This window comes from Brienomyrus brachyistius, chromosome 2 (assembly GCF_023856365.1).
Source record: "Brienomyrus brachyistius isolate T26 chromosome 2, BBRACH_0.4, whole genome shotgun sequence".
NCBI lineage: Eukaryota > Metazoa > Chordata > Actinopteri > Osteoglossiformes > Mormyridae > Brienomyrus > Brienomyrus brachyistius.
The window spans coordinates 413,904-439,475 of record NC_064534.1 but is presented as its reverse complement, the minus strand read 5'-3'; the positions used below and the strand labels follow the sequence as shown (position 1 = coordinate 439,475).

At 43.3% G+C, this 25,572-nt stretch overlaps 1 protein-coding gene across 4 annotated transcripts; it reads right to left on the bottom strand.

Annotated features, from left to right (window-relative positions):
- Positions 1–296: 296 nt before the first annotated feature.
- ccdc92 (coiled-coil domain containing 92) lies at positions 297–24,023 on the bottom strand. Of its 4 annotated transcripts, XM_049002580.1 has the most exons (7): positions 23,546–24,023; positions 18,443–18,487; positions 17,328–17,421; positions 16,682–16,797; positions 15,151–15,305; positions 14,420–14,461; positions 297–1,455 (listed from the first exon to the last, which is right to left on the bottom strand). In XM_049002580.1, exons 5-7 carry the CDS (start codon positions 15,278–15,280, stop codon positions 662–664), a joined length of 966 nt encoding a protein of 321 aa, XP_048858537.1. In that variant the 5' UTR covers positions 15,281–15,305; positions 16,682–16,797; positions 17,328–17,421; positions 18,443–18,487; positions 23,546–24,023; the 3' UTR covers positions 297–661. The 4 variants fall into 4 exon arrangements, with proteins under 4 accessions (XP_048858537.1, XP_048858538.1, XP_048858539.1 ...); XM_049002581.1 differs by lacking the exons at positions 16,682–16,797; positions 17,328–17,421; XM_049002582.1 differs by lacking the exons at positions 17,328–17,421; positions 18,443–18,487.
- Positions 24,024–25,572: the final 1,549 nt, after the last annotated feature.

Here is a 25,572-nt window from a genome sequence, read left to right as displayed (position 1 = left end):
GGCTAGCAAGCATAGTATTACAAACCTTTGTCTACACATGAGCAGGAAAATGTGTATCCCCTTTGGAATCCATCTCCTCATATGATGATGATTATAAGAATCTTGGGTGAGAATAAGTGGTGATTGAACATGCTTCACGTTGGTTCTTTGATTCTTTCCCGCGCAATGACTGGGTCCCAGGTGCCAAACAGGGATGCAGCATGAAACCATGCTGTCCTCTCTGCTCTGTTACAAGTTTTTAGTACTTGTGGTGCACAAATCCAGGGCACAGGCAGACAGTGCAAAAAGGAAAAGGATTCAGCAAGTCGTTTAATTAGAAAACACACATTGGTAGCACTTCGCTGCAGGTCACTAGATGAAGCTTGCTGACAGTGCACTGGGTTAATAATTCTGGCAGGGTGTAAGCTGAGTGCACTGTGTATCATGTACTGTAACTGCAGAAGGGGGGCGGCAGAGATGCGCCTCATAGTCAGCTATGTGGATTTTGTTTGCCTCTAACATGTCTGTTGGGATGCACAGGTGATGCGAGACAATGCGCTAAAAAGATGAGGGGACATCATTTTGGCATGCGTGGAGGACCAAGGACACGGCGCCATCTTTGTGCCGCCGTTTTTGTTTTTGCATCGGCTGCAGCATGGCGGGGGGCAGGCAAGATGGGCTCTCATACTGTTCTGTCTGTGCCCGATTCCTTCCTCGTTACCTTGCCATCATTGACCTGATCTACGGCCAGTGTCTGGAGCTCGGGCTGTACAGCTGTGGGCGGGGCCGATCGATGTATGCGGTGGGCCACACCCACATGGGCCCGAGGCTGCTGGGAGAGGCCGTGTCGTGGACTAGCAGGGTCGGAAGGAGCTGGGGAGCGTTCACGGGAGATGGGTGGGATGACAGCAGGGCGCTCACGTGGCAGGGGGGCCTCTGCAGCCAACTCACGCGCCTGCAGGAACGGCGTTGGGTCGGGCATGGCATCCAGTGCATCCCGCAGTGCCAGCCGTCGGCCGTCCGCCCCCGCCCGGCACAGCTCAGCATAGTCTGCATGCAGTGGCTGCGACAGGCTTTTGCGCATGCGCCGGCGTGGTGTGTCTGGCTGCTGCTCCCGAGGGGGGGGCGGGGCCGGCTTATAAGACGCGGCAGGGCTGCCCCCAGGGCTGCCCTCGGAGGAGCCACCAGACAGCAGTCGTTTCTTGGTAGCGTGCAGCTGTGCAGTGAGGTAGGCGATGGTGCCCGCCCGCTGCTCCAGCTCACCCGACAGCACGGCCAGCCGGTGGCTCTTCAACTTCAGCTCCTCCAGGTACTTCTTCTCCCGCTCCTTGATGGTGTTCTCCAGCACGGAGATCATGGCGGTCTTCTGCTCCAGCTCACGCATCAGCTCTGTGTTTTCCTCCTCTTTGGCCTTTAGCTGCACCTCCAACTCCTCGCACCTCCTGCGCAGCTCGGCACAGCGTGCCTCGCCACCGTCTACATGCACACACACGCGCACACACACACACACACACACACACACACACACACACACACACACACACACACACACACACACACACACACACACACACACACACACACACACACACACACACACAGTTAGGATCAGTGCCCACCACACCAATGACAGGCTGTAGAGAACTTATAGCGCTTGTAGCAGAATGACAGAGCAAGGAAGGTGACCAGATAGGTAAGGGGCTTTAACTATTAGTCAATCCCAAATTCCTCCAAGTGGGATTCCCTGTAGAGAAAGAGCCTGTAAGGTGGAGAACAGCTGCCAACAGCATGAAAGGCCACCAACCTGCTTTGGAAGAGCAATATCCCAGCACACAGAAGTGATTTCATCTTAACAGTCACAGGTTTTATTTATGCATGCTTCAGTGTGCACAGATTAATTTCTAGAGATCCTTTGTTGGTGCAAGGACAAGGACAATATTTGTATGGAATTCAATAAATCAGCCGAACATAAAAACAGTAGATAAGAATTAGCAGTTTGGGTTCTCACTGGTTAAAACAAAATAAAAAAAAAAAACTGCACGAATACACACTCCCTACTAGGCTTGCGTGATGTGATGACATTATTGGTGATTGATGATATCTGACAAGTAACCCTGTTGTTGATATCAGACAGTGACTGATTGCTGACTTCCACCTTTGTTCGGGAAGCAGGCTCAGGTTACACACAAAGCAAGACATCAGATTTATGATGTTGCTTTCAGTTCAGCCTTCTACTTTACGTTTCTTTACAAAAACACCACATGGCCATTACTTTTTAACTCCTCGTAGACCCAACAGAATCTTCTAAGTATGTTACATTTACTTATTTACTGTAGACCATTCATTCATTACCTTCCCGCTCATCCCATCCAGGGTCACAGTGGTTCTCAAACTATCCCTTTGTTAAGTCTCACATGACGCATGACGTAACGCTGTTTCCAGGGCAACCACAATGGTGGAACCAGTAACATTATGATGAATAATGTCCTTCTTCAGTAATGCACTATTAAGCTAATAAAACCTGTTAATTCTATTATACCAAACTCAAATATGTTGCTGAAAATACATCAAACATGTTAACTTCTTTGAGACATGATCCGAGTGTGTGAAAGACCGGACCAAGGCGCAAACAGCCTCTCCAAGGTATAGCAAAAGCAAATTCAGTTACAGATAAGTGACTGGGATTTACTTCATAATGATTCTTATGAAGTTTATATTTTTAAAATCTTGTTTTTCAGACATGTCAATGTATGCATTGCCTTTGGTTTACAACTTTTCCTAATTGTGTTTGTGGTTTTAATCAATAATCCCAGAACAAATTCTGTTTTCAAGGCTGTACCGCAACTGCACTGAACCATAAACCTACTTACAACCGTGGTTGATAAGAAACCGTGAAATTTGCGGATCGTTCCACCCCTAATTTTAATCATTAAAAAAACTCATGAAAAAGGGCTGTTTAGTTTACCTTCAAAACTACCTGACCTAAGAAGCAGATAGCTACAACGCGACTAATGTGTTCCTGAAAAACCTCACATTCACAAAACTCTTATACTAAAATATACATATCCAATGGGAAAAACATGGTTAAGGAAATGCAACTCCAAAACTTGGCAACTAGAGAATTTTAAAATGAATTAAATAAGAAAAACACTGATACCTATGGGGGCGTGGTGGCTTATTGGTTCGGGAAGCGCACTTGTAATCGAAACATTGCTGGTTTGATTCCCCAACCAGCAAAGTACCATTGAGGTACCCTGAACAAGGTACCTCCCCCAAGCACTGCTCCCTGGGTGCTCAATTAGCTGCCCCCTGCTATGTCACAAAGTCACATACGGGCTAAATGCAGAGGATGCATTTCATTGTTGTGTGCTGTGGTATGTCAACAATGACAATCACTTTCAATAATATAATTATAAGCATTTAAAAATAGGAAATGATAATATATTAAATTATATAATAAACATCCCCTATGGGTCTCATAAGAATTGCCTAGTGACAGCATCCAAGCGTTTCAAACTCATTAACTTGTTGATTGCTGAGAGTCAGGAGTAGTGACCCGCAGCCACCATACACACAGCACAAATACAATGGGCTGGGATATGTGAAGGGGCCCTGAAGGCAACAGGGCTACAGACAGTCTATAAAAAACAAATGTTAGTGAATTAAAAAGGTTTTCTGTGGCAGCTCAGCTTAGATCAATGGTTGTATGGATATTTCAGCATAACGATACTATGTGGGGTCAGGATGAAACAGAGTGATTGTCCAAATGGGACAATGGGAAATGGGAGTTGGAGATGGACACCATAATTTCAGATAAGGACTGGGAAGTGTCATGCAGAGGAGGAATAAAATAAGAAATAGCCCCATTTCAAAGGAATTTGAATGCAAATGAAGATTATACTTTTTTAGGATAATCAGATCAATGCTGGATCATGGCTGGAAAGGCTGTGGCCTTGTAGGAGGCCACACACACACACACACACACACACACACACACACATTTTGGGACTGTCTAAAATAAAACATTAGAACCATCTTACTTCTTATTAGGAATATTGCCAAAAGATGTACAAGACAGTGTTTAAGTATTCCTACAGTCGTGGCCAAAAGTTTGGAGATTGACACAAGTATTGGTTTTCACAAAGTCTACTGCCTCAGTTTTATGATGCCAATTTGCATACACTTCAGAATGTTATGAAGAGTGATCAGATGAATTGCAATTAATTGCAAAGTCCCTCTTTGCCATGGAAATGAACTTAATCCCAAAAAACCCATTTCCACTGCATTTCAGTCCTACCACAAAAGGACCTGCTGACATCATTTCAGTGATTCTCTCGTTATCACAGGTGACCGTTCACTCTGTCATGCTGATTGAGTTAGAATAGCAGATTGGATTCTTTAAAAGCAGGATGGTGCTTGAAATCATTGTTCTTCCTTTGTTAACCATGGCTACCTGCAAGGAAACACGTGCAATAATCATCATTGCTTTGCACAGAAAGGGCTTCACAGGCAATGATACTGCTGCAAGTAAGATTGCACCTAAATCAACAATTTATCGGATCATCAAGAACTTCAAGGAGAGAAGTTCAATAGTTGTGAAGAAGGCCCAGCAGGCGCCAGGACCATCTCCTAAAGCTGATTCAGCTGCAGGATCGGGGCACCACCAGTGCAGAGCTTGCTGGGGAATGGCAGCAGGCAGGTGTGAGTGCATCTGCATGGACAGTGAGGCAAAGACTTTTGTAGGATGGTCCGGTGTCAAGAAGGGCAGCAAACAAGCTACTTCTCTCCAAGAAAAACATCAGGGACAGACAGATAATCTGCAAAATATACAGGGACTGGACTTCTGAGCACTGGGGTAAAGTCATTTTCCTTGATGAATCCCCTTTCTGATTGTTTGGGGGATCCGTAAAAAAAGATTGTCTGGAGAAAAAAAGGTGAACTCTACCCTCAGTCCTGTGTCAAGATGCTTCTCAGCCAAAGGAGGGGCTCACTCACAATTTTGCCTAAGAACACAGCCATGAATGAAGAATGGTACCAAAACATCCTCCCAACCATCTAAGAACAGTTTGGTGATGAACGATCCCTTTCCCAGCATGACGGAGCATTGTGTCATATGGCAAAAGTAATAATTAAGTGGCTCCGGGAACAAAACATTGACATTTTGGGTCCATGGCCAGGAAACTCCTCAGACTTTAATCCCATTGAGAACTTGTAGTCAATCTTCAAGAGGCAGATGGACAAACAAAAACCCACAAATTCTGACCAACTTCGAGCATTGGAGGGTTTGGCCCAGAAGTTGAATGACAGCAGCCAGGGCGAATTGTAGAGGTCTTGAAAAAGACAGGACAACACTGCAAATATGGACTCTTTGCATAAACTTAATGTAATTGTCAATAAATGACTTTGATACTAATGAAATGCTTGTGATTATACTTCAGTATACCACAGAAACATCTGTCAAAAAGATATACAAACACTGAAGCAGCTAACTTTGTGAAAACCAATACTTGTTTGGCCACGACTGCACTATGAGTCCTTGTAATTTTTAAGATGATGATCACACATCTCCTGGCTGAGGCCACAGACACCCACTGTAAAGCAATGGAAGGGGAAGGTTAAGGTGGTTTATTACATGGAAAATTTAACCATAAGGTTACAAATGAAGAGAGACATTGGCGAAATGGTCCTCAATTATCTCCTATTTTCTCAGTTGTCCTAATAAAAAAAAGAAGAGACAATGAATTTCTTTAGAAACTTCCTTATTTGGATGTACCCATTTATCCAGTTTATCCAATCACAAACGGACATTGAGAGGATGGCGAAATCCATGCACTATGCCTTACGATTTATTTATCCCCGTGAATACCTAACTTTCAAACGATAATTTGTGAAACATTTTTAGATTTTAAAATCCAAGACTTTGAGTTGTGCATTGAATGGATGTACAAAAAGATTCTTTTAGATTTGAAAACTTGTTTGACCGATTCACTGAAAAGACTTGGTTCAAAAGAACGATTCATTTACTAATCGGACATCAATATCGTTTACTTGGACAGCAGGTAGTGTTTCTCGTCAAGGGCATATCACGTTGTGCTTCGCATGATGCTTTCCTCTCTGACTGAAAATCATGCACATACAAAATGTGATTATGCATTTTATTGGACTTAGATACCAATAGGTCAATTGCGTTAAAATAGTTTTGTGGTTCAATATTACGCATTGCAGCAGGACAGACTGTATTTGGGGACACCTATAGTAGGACGTGACGATATCAGTGTTAACATCATAATGACGGTATGGGCTTATAGTCACCATTCTGCTCGCCAGGCAACAACTTTTATCATCACCACCCTGCATAACATTGTCTGAAGTGGTATACGGTGTAAAAAGTTGATGACCATCAGACATAGACTGTTTTTGACTGCCTGTGGCAGTTTATTTAAATGATAAAGTTACCCAGCCCCCTGATCGATGGTTTTTTAAGTTTCTGTAGAAAACTATCAGCACTACAAATACTGTCACACAGTTGGCAAGTTTTGACACCAAGCATTTGGTGGATTCTCCCCAAACAAGCTTGATGGGCTGAATGGCCTCCTCTAGTTTGTAAATTTTTCATGTTTTTATGTTGATTCACGTATATCCCCCCCCCACATATTTTTTTAAAACACTGCCCTGGCCTACACCAGACATATACAACATGAGCATTTCAGGATAATGCCTCTTCATGGATATTCTTCTCCAGTGCAAACTAGGAGAGCGCCTCCCCTCATGCCCCCACCCTCCATAAAACTCAGGCCATGTGTCAGCCGTCTGTGAGGAGGGAGGGCTGCAGGAATTGTAGTGGAGGAGAGCCAGGACAGCTCACATTTCAGGTGTGATCGATCTTGTGGGTGAAAAGCTTCACCCGTAAATTTCCATGACCTTCAAACGGATTCTAGCCTTTGTACTTTAAATACTGCCCTCAGATTGGACCAATAAACATCACTCAATACACCAGGTGACATCCATACCAGTTAGGGGGTCTCACCTGAACAACCCAAATCCCACATTATCTCTGTCAGAATATCTGTACTTTAAGGCATAGTCTTATATAGCAAAAAAACACCCCATTGGGGTTCTGAGCTAAAGCCCATAAGCTATACTTTAACAACTCACAGCCTGCAGAAACAGCAGACTGATGCACACACAGAATTCTCTTCATTGATTTTAGAAACAAGGACTCTGTACAGCCCACCCACATCAGATTGATCCATACTGCACATTTACAATAAGAGCCTGTGATGCAATTTCCTGTGCTGCCCCCCTCAAGCCAACTAGATACTATCCCTAATATCAGGGCCACATGACCAGGAATATAACAGAAAGCATCCATCAGATATTGAACTAGGTTTACGTCACACACATTCTGTGAGCCAGACTTTCATTAAAGGGCAAAATTGAAAGTTTGCTGAAACATGAGGACTGCAAATTCTTGAAACAAATGTTTAGTGATGTTTTTGCGAGTGTGCCTTTATTACCTCTAGAAAGTTCTGCCACCATGCAAGGCCAACTCGTTTACTGTACACCGAAACATTAGGTTTTGTTAAGATAATCCACACATTACAGCATCAAGAAAATGATGAATCATATCCATATCATTACCTTTCAAAGAGATTGGGTGTCAAACTCCATTCTGCCTCTCCGATATCCATTATACTGCAAATCAACTGGTCAACTAACAGCCATAAATCTCATAAGCCCCAGGAACCCATATCCCCCAACAATGCAAGCCTCCATCAGCAAGGATAGTGGGGATACTTCAGTTATAAAGCACCGTTAAAGCAGCCAGCACCCAGCTAGCAGCCATATTGCGGGGAGCAGATCCACCCCAAGCTGCTGGGACCTTCTGCAGAACAGCGACCACACGTTTTTAAGCAATGTGTCCTCATGTAAGTGGCGGGCTGTGTGCCACTGGCTAACTCTCCAGAACTGTGGGAAATAGTTCATCATTCATGGTGGGACATAGTTGCCAGGCAACAGCAGTGGGCCAACAATTGGGACAACAGCCTACAGATGGCAGAAAGCCTCATTTATAGGTCTGTGGGCCTGAGCCCTGTCGCCCAATAAGTAGAAAAAAACTGAAAATACATGTGTACTGAGAAAAACAGCATCTTAATGGTGTCATGGTGTACAAGGACAGCTACACGTCACACACACCCATTTTCCAGAAGAGACAGCAGCAAAGTGTGTTACCTCTAATCTCAGCCAGTGACAGCCAAGTGCCAGTCTGCTGCTGATCCTTCCCCAAAGCTGCAGAAGCTTCTCTTTGCCTTTCACCTTTGTAGCAGACTATCCAGGCAAAGAACAATAACAAAAAAAGATGCCATCCAGTACAAAAAGACAGTAGGGGAGAGAACAAAAACTAAAAAGTGGTGAATAATGCTTCTGCAAGCCGCCCATCCTGGGTCTGTTCCTGGGGTCTAGGCGAATTACACACAAAGGGTCTCTCAATGAAGCTCAACCAACCATTACCCAATTAAATACAGCGCTAGGTGGTGATCAGGTGACAACTCAGCTCCTCTTTTCACCCGAGTGTCCAAAACATGCAGGTGTAGATCCGATGATGCAATTATAAAAATCGATCATATAACTAGGGTGCTCTGGTGCCAAGTGTCCTTATTAACAGCCTTATGTTCAAACATGGAGTTCGTTATGGACAAACCGCGTTTAGTACAGAAGTTCAATAACCGCTCGGATTCTGATCGGGCAGGACATTCCTCCCAATCACACCCTTCAGGGTTTCACTGTCATTACCAACATGAGTGTTATAGTCCCCCAAGAGGACAATGGGGTCCCCAGAAGGGGCTCCTTCCACAACCCCCTCCAAGTTCTCCAAGAAGGGCGGGTACCCTGGACTGCTGCTCGGCACAGACAAACGGACAAGAGTCAGAGCCTGTCCCCTGACTCAAAGATGAAGGACGGCATCCTTCTTGTCCACACTGGCAAGAAACGGGGGGACTCTAAGCAGACCCAGCCCTGCCTGGCATCTTTCCACTTTGGGCAACTCCAGAGTGGAATAGAGTCCACTCCCTCACCAGGAGCTTAGTTCCAGAGTCCGAGCCGTGCGGTGAAGTGAGCCTGACTATATCTAGTCGGTATCTCTGTACCGCCTGCACCAGGCCAGGCTCTCACCAGAGAGGTTAGGTTCCATGTACAGACAGCCAGCCTTGGTAGTGGACAATCAGTCCAACGAGGCCCCTGCCTTCGACTGCCACCTGATCTACACTGAACCCGACCCCATGGCTCCCTCTGCTGGTGGTGGGTCCACAAAAGGGCAAACCCAGGTCACCCATTCAGGCCCCATGGGGGGAGGGGCATGGCCACCAGGCGATCACCTTCACGCTACCGCCCGAGGGTATACATAAAGTATTTATTCGTATATTATACAGTATTTATAAAAAAAGGTTAAAATAAATCAATTTCTCACAAACACATCTATTCATGAGTGTTTTATATAGCAAGGATGAAAATGAATAGGATTGGCTTCGCAAGTGCATGTGGAGCGGTTGCAAAAGTAGCGGCGGTAAACATTAAACTAATGTTAAACATATGCTAGGTATCCCTGAAAAGGAGCGGTCAATAAAATTGCACAGCTTGCTAAGTTTTGTTTCCTATAACAATAAAATTTTATAGCAAAATGTAAATGTGGCTCTCTCAGCGAATTTTTATCATGAAGATTTATAAATACCAGAACCGTATTGAAAAATAACGTTGCTTATAAAAGTAGACAAGCAAGAATTTCAAGTTAGAATTTCATTGTACTTTGTACACATGACACTGCTTTCTTAGAACCTTTAACTGTCATTACATTTTGAAGACGCTGTACACAGAGGAACACAATAGTGCTCAGAATATATTCTCTCTTGCCTCTGAAAATATATACTTCTTCTGGCCACTTGTTCTTTAAAAAATCAGATGCCACTTTAATGCTAGAGCCACCGGGGTGTCATTTAACTGCCAGCAATGACGTACAGACGTGGACAAATGTGTTGGTACAGCTCATTGAAACAATGCTATTCAGCCTGAAATGGGATTCACTTAAAAAACAACTGTCTAACACCTGCATGCCTTCAATATGTGATAGAGCAAACCAATAAAACTGTGAAAAATTATTTGTTGTTTATTTTACAAAGATATGCTAAAATAGTATGGACAGAATTGCTGGTACCACTAAAGAGACTATTTATCCTTACATGATAGTCATGTTTCAAACTAATAGTTCAACATTAATTAGTATCACAGGTGTTGTCAAGCTTTTCATCAGCCATTCAGCCTATTTAAAAGGAAAGAAAATGCTACTGTGTTGCTTGGTATCATTGTGTCACCACACTGCACATGGACCAGAGAAAGCAGAGGAGAGAGCTGACTGAGGAGCTCAGAAAGGAGATTACAGATAACAGTGTTAAAGGTAAAGGCTATAAGACCATCTCCAAGGAGCTTCATGTTCCTGTGGCCACAGTCACCAATATTATTATTAAGTACAAGGTTCATGGGACTGTAGCCAACCTCCCAGGATGTGGACACATGACGAAATGCAACCCCAGGTTGATCAGAAGGATAGTGAGGATGGTAGGAAAAGAACCATCCAAAACCATTCAAGCTGAGCTCCAAGGTCAAGGTACGTCACTGTCTGATCACACCATCCATCGCATCCTGAACAATAATGGGCTCCATGGAAGAGGAGCCAGGAGGTCTCCACTACTGACAGAAAAACATACAAAAGCCAGAGTGGAATTCACCAAAATGCATGTTGACAAGCCCCAAAGTTTCTGGAAGAATGTCCTTTGGACTGATGAGACAAAACTGGACCTTTTTGGCCAGTCACATCAGCTCTATCTTTACAGAAGGAAAATGAAAATGAAAAATTAAGCTTTAAAATAAAAGAACACCATACCTACTGTGAAACATGGAGGGGGCTCGGGATTGCTTTGGGGCTACTTTGCTGCATCTGACACGGGGAACCTTGAATATGTGCAGACTATCAGGGCATCCTGGAGCAAAACATACTGCCCAGTGTGAGAAAGCTCAGCCTCAGTCGCAGGGCATGGGTCCTTCAACAGGATAATGACCCAAAACATACAGCTAAATGCACTCAAAAATGGAGATGCCACCCTTCAAACCTGAGACAGTTTGAGCAGTTTGCTCAGGAAGAGGGGGCATAACTGACCCGCTGGCAAATGCAGACGTCTCACTGTGAAGTACAGAGATCGCTTGTTGGCAGTGATTGCTGCAAAAGGTGGTGCCAGAAAATATTCAATTAAGGCGACCATCTTTTTGTGTCCGTGCCATTTTCATTTGTTTTATTATATAAAATATTCAACTGAATCAATAATCAAAACCAAAGTATGATTTGTCTTAAATGTAGAATAAACAATAAGGGATGGCATTAAACTTTTGTTTATGTTTTTTTTTTTTATGTAAACTTTTTGTTTATTATTTAAAATTTGTCCATGTCTGTACCTGTACCTTTAGCTTTTGTTAATGGGCCGTCGCATCAGCAAACTGCTCACCCATCAAGGAAACAATGGGACAGTCAGTAATCCACACAGCAGCAGCTCACTGTCACCCCATAAAGACACGAACCCCATAATACAGTCGTAGTTATGTCATTTATCTTAGTGCTCATTAATTTAAGTATTGGTTTTGGAAGATGGTGGCACAGGAGGTAGTGCTCTCGTTCGGCAACTGGAGGGTTGCAGGTTCGAGCCCTGGTTCCTCCTGACCCCATCAAAGTGTCCTTGAGCAAGACACTGAACCCCAAATTGCTCCCGTTGAGCAGGTTGGCACCTTGCATGGCAGCCTCCGCCACCAGTGTGTGAATGAATGTGTGGATGGGTGAATGTGAGTCATGAAATGAAAAGCGCTTTGAGTACTCATAGGAGTAGAAAAGTGCTATATAAATGCAGTCCATTTACCATTTTGATAATCCCACATTAGTAATAAAAGTTTCGTTTTAATATAAATACCAAAAGAACTGATCACTTTAATCACCATTACACTAAGGTAGATCTTTCTGAAATATTAAGACAGTCCTATCTGAACAACAAAGCAAACAGAATGACAAGCTGCTTCAGCCGAAAACAATGCATTTTACTTTCCATTAGAAATAAAACGTGGGGTTGTCAACTTCAGCCAGCTGGCTGGAGTGAGATTTTTCAGTTCGAGTCTGCTCACGTTCACATGCATGTAACAGTTTTCTTACCTTGTAAATAGTCTGTAGTGTTGGCAAACTAGCCCAATGCGTTTTATGTAGCTAATTTTAGGTTTATAATGGAATTATATAGATTTGCTGTATGAGAGCAAGTCTGAAAGCGTGAATGTAACGCTATATGTGTGTCAGTTCTTAAACCCTGAAAAAGTACATTTTTAAATAGTTTCACCTGTTTATTTGTATAAAATATAACACTACTTTATACAGTTGTTAAAAAGAGAAAACTGACGAACACAATTTTACATAATACATACTATTAAAAAAAACTTTAGTTTTTAGCTTTATGATCTCAGGACAGAGCAGCCACTCTATCAGGAGCATTACGGACTTTTGGCTGAGGGTGTTAGTGTTAATAACAGCAGTGAGTCTAACGCCACAAACAAAAGGGCTGCACACCGAAGCATGTCTTGCTTGGCGGTTAAGAGAGTTTGACTTTCATTGGCCTGGGAAATGGCAGTTCTAGTGTTAATGGTGACTGTACCACATACAAACACATAGTCCCATGATAAAAAGTGACCATTCTCCCACCCCATTATATGTGTGGCGGCCACGATGCGTATGCATACGTATTGTGAGCGTCGAGTATAAATTGGCCCTAAAGCAACATGAAGCCATGTTAGTGGCCATACCACCTGCAGTTCAGAACAGGTACTCCATCTGAAGATAAGCAAGTTTGGGTCTGGCCAGTAATTGGATGGAGACCTACTAGGAAAGCTGGTTTACTACTGGTGTGGCCAACATGTTAGCCCATCCTGTGGTCTTTGTGGATCCCAATGCAGTGATGGGGTCACTGTGCTGTAAAAACAATACTGTCCTTCAGATGAGATGTAAAATCGAGGTCCTGACTCACTGAGGTCACAAAAGATCGCTGGGCATCTTTTGAAAGAGTAGGGGTAGTACCCTGATGTCCTCGCTAAAACTGACCACCGTGGCCTTTTCAGATCTGGCCTCTAAATCATCCCCTATATCTAATTGTTGAAATCTCCCCTGCCCCATAACCATCTTAGTTACTGTGTGGCGAGTGTACTGGTGCAGAATGGCTGGTGTCACATCATCCAGGTGGAGGCTACACAGTGATTGCGGTTAAAGTGGCTCGACATTGGTTCTGTAAAGCACTATATAAATGTAACATTCATTCACATGTATTTATCTACCTCACCTGAAACCTGAGTTCTATTTTTCCCCAACTCAATAATTTATATCAGGATTCTCAGTTCTCAGCTTGAACGGTCTGGCAAACTTTTCCCAGGAATTCCTCCAGTATCCATGATAGACTCACACGCCTGCTCAAGCTAACACAGGCAGTTGCCCATGAGGATGATGGATTCATGCGGTTGCTCACGCTAACACAGGCCGTTGCCCTTAAGGATCATGGATTCATGCGGTTGCTCATGCTAACATAGGCTGTTGCCCTTGAGGACGATGGATTCAAACGGTTGCTCAAGCTAACACAGGCCGTTGCCCTTGAGGATCATGGATTCACATGGTTGCTCACGCTAACACAGGCCGTTGCCCATGAGGATGATGGATTCACACGGTTGCTCACGTTAACACAGGCCGTTGCCCTTGAGGATCATGGATTCACATGGTTGCTCACGCTAACACAGGCCGTTGCCCATGAGGTCAATGGATTCACACGGTTGCTCATGCTAACATAGGCTATTGCCCATGAGGATGACGGATTCACGCGGTTGCTCATGCTAACACAGGCCGTTGCCCTTGAGGATCATGGATTCACATGGTTGCTCACGCTAACACAGGCCGTTGCCCATGAGGTTAATGGATTCATGCGGTTGCTCATGCTAACAGAGGCCGTTGCCCATGAGGTTAATGGATTCACGCGGTCACTCATGCCAACATAGGCTGTTGCCCTTGAGGATGACGGATTTACACGGTTGCTCATGCTAACACAGGCTGTTGCCCATGAGGATGATGGATTCATGTGGTTGCTCACGCTAACACAGGCCTTTATGTGTCTTCTGATAAGGAATTCAGCTACAGTTTCCTGCATGAGGCATCAGTCATTTTGCTCATATCATACTAAAGAGCATATGTATTCAAGTGCAGCAAGAGCTGAGATTTTAAAATGGCTGCTCTTATGAGAAAAAAATATGCCTTCTGAGCAGAAGTCTGTGGGCATGTTTTGGTTAGGATGCCCCTGGTGCCCCTGGATGGAAGGACAGATCTTACCTGCTGGATCGGAGCTTTTCACCATCAACTCATAAGTCAAGTCTGTGAGGAAGATAGAAGGGTGACAGATAAGAATCAAATTTAGGAAACTGGACCCCAGAACAGTGAGCGTGGCATGGACAGAGCCCTGCCTTCGAGTTCCTAATGGAGAACAAAGGCTTACTGTGTGAGGGCAGTAGGCCCACAGCGGGGGAGGGGCAGGGCTTGCTTTGTCACTGACTGGAAGGAGTAGGAACCCCCAAGCCGGGCTTTATTTGTTATGTCTCCCGCCCCCAACCCCCAGGTCCTGGTTTTTCAGGGTGATATAATTAAAGTCATCATTGCTCAGATGCTTAGTAGCACTTCTATGCCAGCTACGTTGAAAGCGTACTTCACCCGAATGTACGGCTGGCTACTGGAGGATTTCCTATTGAGGGAATTCCTCATGGGCACAATGACGGATCCTGGGACTTGATACCAATCTTTCCAGCCCAATTACATCCAGGAAGTATAAATCCGGAAGGCAGCACTGGCTAGTACATGATGCAAATAAGTGCTGTGCTACTGCTGTTATCTACAAAGCTCATTGGGGAGTGGGAGAAGCACAGAGCACTATTGAGTGCAGCACCATTGATAGGAGGCAGAAAGGCCCAGGAGGCAGTCATAAATGACATGAAGCGCTAACGGGGGCAGCTCAATTCCTACGAGCTGTAAGGCCCAGAGGACACAGAGGGCAAGCATGTGGCACTAACCAGTGCAGTGCTGTTGCAGCCGGCGTATCTCGGAGTGCAGGCCTTTCAGAGTGTTGGCGTGGTCCTGCTGCAAGAAGAGCAGGTTATTCTGGGCACTCTGCAGCTCGTTCTCCAAGCTGATAGACGCCATAATGGATCCCGGCCAGCCCCGTAGGCTAAAAGCAGAAGACAACAGGACAGACAAGCAGAGGAGTATTAGCCATATTGTGCAGTCAAACAGCAGAGGAGGTATCACTTGGTTTTCTCTATTGACTGAGGATTAGCCAAATGAAAGCTGAGATACAAATCGGGGTTTTTGGATTACAGATGTAAATGCTGCATGCTGCAAGATGACCTACGACATCTTCATAAACGTCTGCAGAACATTGAGCAACTCTTGCACACCGGTTGATTTTTGAGATTACTTTACGGGCAAATTTAAATTAATATTTGAATGTTTGTGTATACACCATGTTCTATGGCAGATGGTGAATGGACACGGTACAATTAATAAACAAATACATAGTTGGATTCAACTGAATGTAAGTTGCATGTGCAGTTAGCTACTATGCTTTTGGAAATAACTACGTTAGACTGTGTAGTGTATTTCTCAGCAACTTTTTAAAAACCTAATTGGAAGAAAAAGCCAAACAAGTTATTAATAGACAAACACGGTAGTGTACATAGTATAGTTTGGCATCTTTGTTTCGGTATCGCTCTTGGGATATTTGCATGAGTGCGATTTCATTGGCTGAAACTGGGAGACACTTTACAAGGTCCAGAGAGTTGTAGCGGGACCTGAGCTGGGGTGGGCTGTATGTCCAGCTCCACACATTTGGCTCTACAACGAGCACAGCTTGGAACAAACATACAGAATAGTTCTGAATGGACACAAGCCTAGATTCATTTCCAGCTGCAGTAACCTGGAAATTTCAGTTAAACACATTCGCTAACATCCTAACACTATGCTTACATCTAGGACAAAGTAGATAAAAAAAAATAAAAAATCAATCAATACACAAAACTGCAATGTAACAGAATACAGTAAGTAGCTGACCTCACTAGAAATTGAAGTTTACATGTCTGAAGGAAAGTCACAAGAAACTGGATTCCACAGATGACAAATTGACGTCATTGTGTCCTTGTTCAACTACCCTGTGTGCCTTTAATTGCTCCTTGGGGACAAATAAAGTTATTTTGAATTTGAATTGAGATTAAGATAACATTTCCAAACTACCCTTTGATAAGAGGAGTATTAGGAATCATCAAGGGACAAAGTCTGAAATGGTCATGTCTGAATGGGGGGGCGGAGGGGCTTGGCACTAGCCGTTTCTACAGTACGGGTCCTGCTGAACAATGCAGTTCAAGTACATGCTGGCACAGAGCACTTAAACAGCTGACGGCCCTTCTGCTGCTGTGAACCGGTTTACAACAAACACAACCAAGGCAATAATGACATGTGACCTGACATTGCAGATCAACAAGGTAAGGGCCAGGAAACACCAAATACTAGGATAAGGTACACACAGGGGTACAGTTAAAGGTATCTTACTATTGTAGCGGCTTTACACTTAGTTGCGGCTGAAAGAGGGATGGGAGTGTTGGCCTTTATAAGCTCTCCATGCAGCCACTTCCACAATAAAACTTTCTTGCTGTCCCTCCCAGGTGCTGCAGGGGGCACACCCAGAACACAAACTGCTACAGAAACAGAATAGTCTCAGAATACAAGCTTACTGAGCACCAGGGCTGGGTGATATGACAATATTACTGGTAACCAATGACATCAGACAAGTAACCTGTTGTTGATATATGACACCAACTAACCAGCGATTATAGTTTTTGGTCGGGGACATAGGCTTACGCACACACAGCTAGACAGATTTATCATTAGGCTTTCAATTTGTTTTCTACCCTAGATTTCTGATGCAATTAAGAAAATTTTTAAAAAAAATACTGCTATTTAACTCTTACGGTAGGCAAAGGTATCAGTGTATGCAACCACTGGTTATAATGGTGGCATGTAGCTAGGACCTACAGTAAGTTTGTGAACCACAGCTTTAGATCAAGTGTTCTAAGCCTGGAAGTCGTGTCCCCGTTGTTGTTCGGTACATAGTTCGGGGGGGGAGTAACAAGTGTCATGAAAAAGATGCTGAGAGAATAATTGACATGGTGGCTCTGTAGCACACAGCATCACCTACCGGACAGGCTAAGAGGTGAGAAGAACATGCACTGATACAGGCTAAGTCTTCACAAAAATATTGCTGCGCTTTTTCTTTGGCATGATAGGTAGGGCTAGAAACAAACGCAAGCACAAAAAGGGATCAATTCTTAACAGTACAACCCAGTTTTGAGTTCAGGGCAATTTTGGTACTACAGGGAAAACAGAATTGTACAGTATTTTAAAGCATTTATTAAAACTCTAAAACATGAACACAGTGTCTTTCAATGTGTCTGAACAACAAAACCTAAAAGATGCTAATAGGCACATTGTAAAAATAAAAATGTAATACAAATCAAAATTCAAAAATAAGACTGCATCATAACATAAGGAACTACATCCTGTGTTCTTGGGCATATTCCAAAAAGAGTGTGAAACAATGCAAACATAATTATTGGGTAAATGCTGATTACAACTTTGTAGATTGAGTTCATTCAAGTCTGACAATGTCAGTGCTAACTGAAGTATGGTCTCATGGAACAGTGTCATCATAAGTGGGAAGCTGATAAAAGGGCGAATAAGAGTACTGCTCCGTGCTTTATGCCGCTGGAAATGATAACGTCAGCGTATGCCAAGAACGAATTCATTGTAAAGAAACACCCAATCGCACATGCTGTTAATATAGATAAAGAAATTGCTCTAATAAACAAAGCTAACAAATACCAATTGCATTCAATAGTTGTGCAAAAAATTTTATGATTTTTTAAATGAAAAAAGCAGTGCTAAAAAATACCAAATAATTCTGTTGTTTCCAGCAGTAATGTAAATATAAACAAATATTATAGCTACAACACATAAGACTTGCAAAGTTGGAAAATGTCATCATAAATAAGAGAACGTGAAGGTAAACAGAGAGAAAATGGCTCCCTCTAGCTTTGATTTGCATTAAAAGGGAAAAAACACTTGTCTAACTACCGACTTTGTGCTGCCTTAGCTCAGCAACCTATTTTGTTTACAACTCTGGTTTATGCTTGCCAGTACAATTCATCTAGGTGACTACATAGCATTCACCAAGTCACCCCAAAATGTCTGCCCAGTGTTGTAAATGTAAGTAGTGTATGGTTTACACCGTTACTAGCTAGTTAAATCACTTACCGATGGCATGGTGCAGTCTGTCACTAAAACACTCCTTTGGGGAGTCTGTGGGGAGTAGGACATCTGTAAACACCAAGCCTTTAATTCGAAGTAACACTTGATGAAATGAATCGTCAATCTCACATATTGCTCCATTGTCCTGTTTCACCACAGATTGGTTGTGCACACAGAAAAATCCACTTCTTTCAGTTCTTCCAGCAACCGTTAGCAGCACTGCTCCTACTGGTGATTTGGAAGAAATGTGTACATGGTGAAATCTGGTCTTTTATCAAGTTTGTTAGGTACACGTAACCTTTTTGGGCACTGTCTATGGGAACTACGTCTTTAGTCATAACGGCCTGCAGTATTTCTTTTTGATGCTGGGATCTGGACTCACATGGTAATACACATTCAAAACTCTGGGCAATCGATTGCTGCTTTAGAGATCAGATTTTGCCTTCTGTCTGACTGTGCTGCTTGTACATTTTTGCCATCAGCAGTCTTTGTGCTGCTCCTTATGCTTGTTTCTCAAAAGGTGAAACAGGTCTGCGGTGTTTTCTCTCAAAGAAGCCACCTCTGCTCCACATAATTAGCAAAATACCCCAGTCTGTAAGTGGTCTTCTTCTTTAAAGCTGAACTACTACCGCATGAGAAATGTCCTGGCTTATTTGGGGACCAAATCTTCCGCACCAGCATTTATGGGTTCAGGCATATCCATGATGTCACTGCTAATAAACAAGGAGACACTGCTGTTATTGCTCGCCTTACGCATATGACGTGATGTATGTGCATGTTTTCAGAGTGTCAGCAGTGTGAAAGTGACTCAGCTCTGACTTTTAGTGACTTGCTTAATTACTTTTACTGCAGCTGTCTCAATGCTTGTCGCCCAAATGACTTACACTGAAGGATAAAAATGCAAATGATCGTTCAGCATTATTTTGCACTAATTGCTGCCTATGTACACTGTGGTGTACATATGGCAATATATCCAATTTGGACAAAAAGAATTTTGCAACCAGATACAATGAAATATAAAAATATAATTTAAAATGGTAGGAATATGACACCATATTTGTAATTAATCCTAACATTTGTCTAACTAGACTTTGGTTAATGGTTAACATTAATTCTGGATGGAGGATGGAGGGGTTGGGGTGGCTTTGGAGATGTTTGTCCCCCAGTATATATTATATATTCAAGATTCTTTAATTGTCACATACATAATCATACAAAGTACGACACGTAGTGAAATGCATCCTGAACTGCTCTTTCTAGACTGTGCACGTTAAAATCCAATTACGTAAACTAGTGTAAAAAGCTAAAATGTAAGGTAAAAGGGCAAGCAGTGACCAGTGTCAGTGCGGATATGGAGAGGAGCACGAGAGCACATCAGGGTGTGAGGTCACACCTGATTAAATGCCTTTTTTGGACACTATTTATGGGCACGATGTCTTTAGTCAGGTAGTGCATAATGGCCAGTATTGTTCAGATTTTGTCAGATTGTCATGAGTACATTACTATTCAGTAAGGGGACATATAGGGAGGACTGCGGAGAGTGCATGCATTAGTTTCTTGCATGTAAGTAAACCTATCTGATTACCTGCACTTGCTTATTGTCCTCTAACAGAGTTTGGCTACCCCTTCTGAAGATAATGAAGGTTCATCCATCTTCACAACACGGCTTAGCACATTATTTTAATCGCTAATGTCTACTGTAGTTACTGAAAATGTAAACAGACATGTTACATACAGCAAATGTAAACCGATTGCCACAAGAATATGGAAATTCACCAGCCTGGCAACTGAGGTAAGCCTTTCAGTGATGCCATTATTTCATTCCCATGAGGCCACTGTCAGCATGAATACGGGAATTTGGAATAAGTGGGTTGAGCAGCGCTAATGTCTTCTAGTCCCGCAACCACCCCACTCCAGGGCTGGGTTTAATGTTCACAGTCATTAAAGGGTATTATTTGAAGTCAAAATCCATTAATCAAATATCCTTTGTTCCCCATAACTCATTATATGAGCCTGTGAAAAACAGAGGCCACTCCACTGAGAAACAGTGAAAAATTCACTCGCTCTTACCATAGTTAACCCCTGGCCCTTGTCGAAACAACATTTGGCCTCATCCATCCATTTTAAAAAGCTATTGGCCTATGCAGGGTCACGGGGGTCTGGAGCCTATCCAGAAAGCTACAGGCACAAGGCAGGGGTACTAGCTGTGCGACCCCATCGCGGGGCGGGCAGGCCGATGCACGCGACCCCATCGCGGGGCGGGCAGGCCGATGTGCAGGTGCACGCACACGTTCCCTTTTACAGACAATTTTTTGCCCACTCCAGTTCACCTTAGCATGTTATTGGATTGTGGGGGGAACTGGTGAATTCTACAATGACAACATGCAAACTCTACACATAGAGCACTCAGGCTGGACCCTGGAAGGCAATAATCTTAAAGTGTAAATGACATCTAGCACAGGACAAAAAAAGTCCACCATTATGAAATGAGTGGGACAGGAACAAAGCACTGCCAGTAAGCGAGAGCACCATCATAGAGAAGGCATGATAGAACATCCCAGACTGACCAACCCCCATCAAATGACACCCAACAGCCCACTGCAGTCACAATGCAGCAGGCTCCATGTCCATGGCTGGGCCAAAGCTTGCCCAGGGGGTGCTCATTCAGAAGATGCTCATTCAGAAGAAGGCTAATTAACAGGAAACATTTCAGAGGAGGGCACACCATCCTTTCCAGTCCCATCCAGTCATGGTGAAATCTACTAAGATCACAGCTTAATGTTAACATATACCACTGACTATTTACTTCCCACCTAACAAACTAATCTACCCCTAATTTTAACTTATTTTCCTTCAGTGCACAGTTTAAGCACAAGATTTCTTTCTTCAAAATGCCCAAATCATCCATTTCCAAATGACAGTTTCTAAGTTCAAGTCAGGGTGGTACTAGAGAAGTCCAAATGGATATGGGCATCATTTCGTTCAACATGGCTGAAACAGGTAGCCTTGCATTTTGGGAGCTTTGACATGGGGCAATCAGAACTTGCAGAACAGACTAAACCTCAGAGTGATGATGAGAGGGTTTGAAAAGGGAGGCGCCTTTGTATTCTGGAAATTGTACAGCCTGGATGTTGCCACAGTGATGGGTGCTTGATATCCAGTCTAGCACGTTCCCTCCCTGTCTTCCCTTCCCCCACTAGCCACTACCATTCCTTAGAGACAGAACTTCCTGACATAGAAGCCATAAATAATCAATGAAGTGCAGCAGCAAAGTACCCAGTTCTCCGTTAGACCAGACTGCTAATGATAGAGCTATAAGGAAAGCTCAACAAAATTACATACTTTAAGGTGAACAAAGGCTAGGGTCGTTAAGCTTGTATTAATGTCCCATTCCATAAATTTCCTTCGGGATTAATAAAGTATGTATGTATGTATGTATGTATGCATGCATCTATCCATCTATCTATATTCAAAAAACCTGCCGAAAGTACAATATCAAGTTGATATTGATATCAACTGTGAGCAGGACATCTGTGGTGCAGAGTGAGGGTCCACAACTCCAGCATAAATAAGGGACCCAGATTTTGGAATCGAAAGCTTGCTGGTTCAAATCCCTGACCAGCAAAGTACCACAGAGGTACCCTGAGCAAGGTGCTGCCCCAAAGCACTGTGCCCGGGGTGCTGAATTAGCTGCCCCCTGCTATGTCACGATGGCTAAATGCAGAGGACACATTTCGCTGGTGTGTGCCATGGTGCGTCAACAATGTCAACTAATCGCTTTCCTTTCCTAGAAACTGAAAACGTTAACATCAGAAACGCTCCTCCATAAAATATCAATACTGAAGGTATGCAATGAATTATCTATACAAATTAAATAAATAACCGATGGTCATTTTACATTAATGACAGCATAATAAATTTACTGGGTAGATTAGCGCGTCAAATAGTTTTATTCATACTGATTTTCAGAACACACTGGCCGTCTCCGTTCACAGGCGCCGGACCAATAGATGCACCTGCATTGCGGACCGGGAATCAACACAGCGGTTCCGACAAATGCGCCTAAATAATTTAGTATCATAAAAGTAGGAGGCACTACGTTTTAGGGCTACAAAACGCCCTGCAATACATGGTCGGCACCGTGGACTTGCAGCAGGGCGATGCAGCGGGGCGTGCCAGTTGCGCTCCAGCCACCATGACCACTAAAGCCCCGCGTTTCCGAACCGTAACCGAACTTTCCCAAAACTAACCCAGCTTTCCCCGAATGGAACCCGACTTTCGGCTCTAATCTCGGGTGTTTGTGCCACAGCCCAGAGCTAATTGCGGTGTACATCTGAGCACAGCTACTGCTAGATGCTAACGAGTTAGCAACCCGGATAAAATTTATTAGCGCGATAGCTGATCTATAATAAAACACCCGGAAATACAAAAAAAAAAAAATCAACGCATAACGATATAATCCGTCACAGTTACCTAACGGAAATGAGGAGTCTGCCGTTATGTTATATATGCCACAACCTAGGACATCGTTAAACAGCGAATGCATAAATAATATTTATAAGATACATGCAAATGAAGGACACATATGTGTATACGCGTATTTTTTAAGCGTGGTGTGTGTTTACGCAGTTTCCGTGGCAGCCTAATGTCGGCTCCGTGGGCTATTTTTTTCAAGGCGAGCCTGTCGACCCAAACTCAGTCACCTTCCAAATGGTCATAGTCATTGGTATTATCATTATTGTCATTATCATCATTATTGTCATTATCATCATTATTGTCATTATTATTAGCAATAATCTGAAACCGAAAAAACTGGCGAACGCCGGCCATTCATAAGCCGGGGAACACCGATCATCTAATATTAAATGTGGGGAAGCGCATTATTCACACAATCAGCACATTAATAATATATTAAGAAGATACATTCCAAAAATGTGAGAAACGCTTTAGCTGTCAGCACCCCAAGCAGCCCCCTGCGCCGTGCAAAAGCAGGTGCCACACAAACAAACAAACAGCCAAAGGCGGCGGCGTCGTCCTCCGCCGCCTCAAGGTGGTGGGGAGATGCGCCCAGCACGCCGGGCTCAATAAGACGGTCCTACTGCGCCTTACCTGGACGCTGTCAACGCGGGTGGCAACTACTGGGCGGCAGCGGAGAGCTGCCCTCGGCTTCGGCCGTGCTTCAGGTCGCCGGGATGCTCTACTGACAACCAGCCATTGCCTCGGTATGAACGCCGCACTCCACCCGAGGAGCTCGAGGTGGCGCCTGCTCTCGCGTCTCCTAGAGATACGAGGCTAAGTGGAACAGGGCATTGTGGGATACGGTACCAAAGACCCACCCGGCTCCGGGAAAAGAGGGTATAAACCAGACACGATACTGGCAATACGTTTTATGCAGGTATTCAGTTAAGACCTTTTTTTTGTTTAATTAAATTCAATTAGCTTGTTTGTAGATATTTACTCCGCTCTTTCAGAAAAGTATCTCTTCCTACTGCGCAAGCGTCTCAGGTACGGAACCGTTGCCAGGGAAACCGACGCACGCTTTCTGCAGGAAGTGCCCCTGAACCCCACCTAGCGTAACTACAAGACATTAGAGGCCAACCGAACTTAAGCTATCAATCCCATTCTGTCGAAGTAGTAAAGGTCTTGCATGTTATTATCAATTAATTATACGCACACCGCACTTAGTTTTATGGGGTAAATTTAAATTAGGTAATATACGTCTATGTACATGTAAAGTATACGTTAATCATTGCCGACACCAGAGGGCAGCAATATACCAAAAATGACACATAACATGCTGACTTGTTGCAGTCAACTAATTTAGTAACAGGATACAAAAAAATAGCATTTAACTTTTAATAAAGTGATTTTAATAAAGTGATTTTGCAGATTTTATTTATTTTGTTTTATTTTAGTTTATTGTAATTTAAAAAAAATCTTTGTAAAAAAAAGCAGTTTATTTGTTGAACCTTGTGCAAATAATTAACAAACTATTCATTGCTCTTAACAGCAGAAGTAGGAGCAGATGTTACAATTAAAGACCCAGACCAGCTTAGTAGCATAATGGTTGTTCACATCTCAGGAATAGACCTGTTATTACAGCCCTACTAAAAGTCCTTCATTAGGTGTGAGTGATATTACAGGTAGATGTGTTAACCTTGGAACAATGTAAATTCAATAACGTAGTATATAAATTAACAACTAAAATACAAACCAGAAAAAAAGCCTGAAGCTGTCTTCAGTGGAAAAAAATCAGATGTTTTCTATTCTTATGCCACCTGTCCATGCATGGATTGGGTGAGATTCACCTGGATACAAGTTGGCATCTTAGCCATTGATTCAGACTGTCAGCCTGCCTTTGACTGCCAGAACAAGGCCAAGGTTGAAATCCCTTGAAAAATGCAACATATCTGATGCAATCTGGTCTTTTGTGAAAATAAAGAGTCACATTCATTCAAGGGGGACAACAGAAAGGGTGGCCTAGGGTGAGTCAGGCCACGTCTGGGAGGCTGAATGCAGCTTCTGCTTCCAAGAATGCCCCGCGCCCCCATCTGCCTTGGATCCAGGCATGGAATGCTAGAAATTTCCATACCAAGCTTTGTTTTTTGATGTTTTCTGTAATCCAGAGATTGTTCATTGCCTGAGCCTGAGCGCATGGCAGTGAACTTCAGCTCTGCAAATTCATGTAAATGTAACACATGTAAATGTATTAGTCATTTGCTAAAACAGAGTGCTAATTATTATCGACTATCCTGCAGGTGCATAAAATATAACTAGATAAAGTTCTGGTTAAGTTTCCAGGTTTGCATCGATTCCCCCAGGGCTTACCTCACGCCACAAAAAAATAAAACCTATAAAAATTGTTACCTCTGTACATATAATGCAGAAAACAAGCATTTCATCTTCAAGCTATTTAAAGAATGTTTGCAGATAGCAGAGCACTGATGGTAGCATGAGTGCCTGAGAAAAGGTGAAATGTTTGCTTCTCATAAAACATCAATAAAACAATGCAGTGTGATAATTGTAGTAGAGAGTCAGAGAACAGGATAGACAGCATGACTCATTGGGCAGCATGGGCAGCATTAGTCATTCTGCAGCTTATCATATGCATTTTATACTGTCTACTCTCCCACCCA

Coding starts and splice junctions, on each gene's coding strand:
- ccdc92 (XM_049002580.1), bottom strand. CDS start 15,280: ATGGCGTCTATCAGCTTGGAGAACGAGCTGCAGAGTGCCCAGAATAAC. Junction 14,462..15,150: donor GCTGCAACAGCACTGCACTG/GTTAGTGCCACA, acceptor TCTTCCTCACAG/ACTTGACTTATGAGTTGATG. Junction 1,456..14,419: donor GAAAAGCTCCGATCCAGCAG/GTAAGATCTGTC, acceptor GTGTGCATGTAG/ACGGTGGCGAGGCACGCTGT.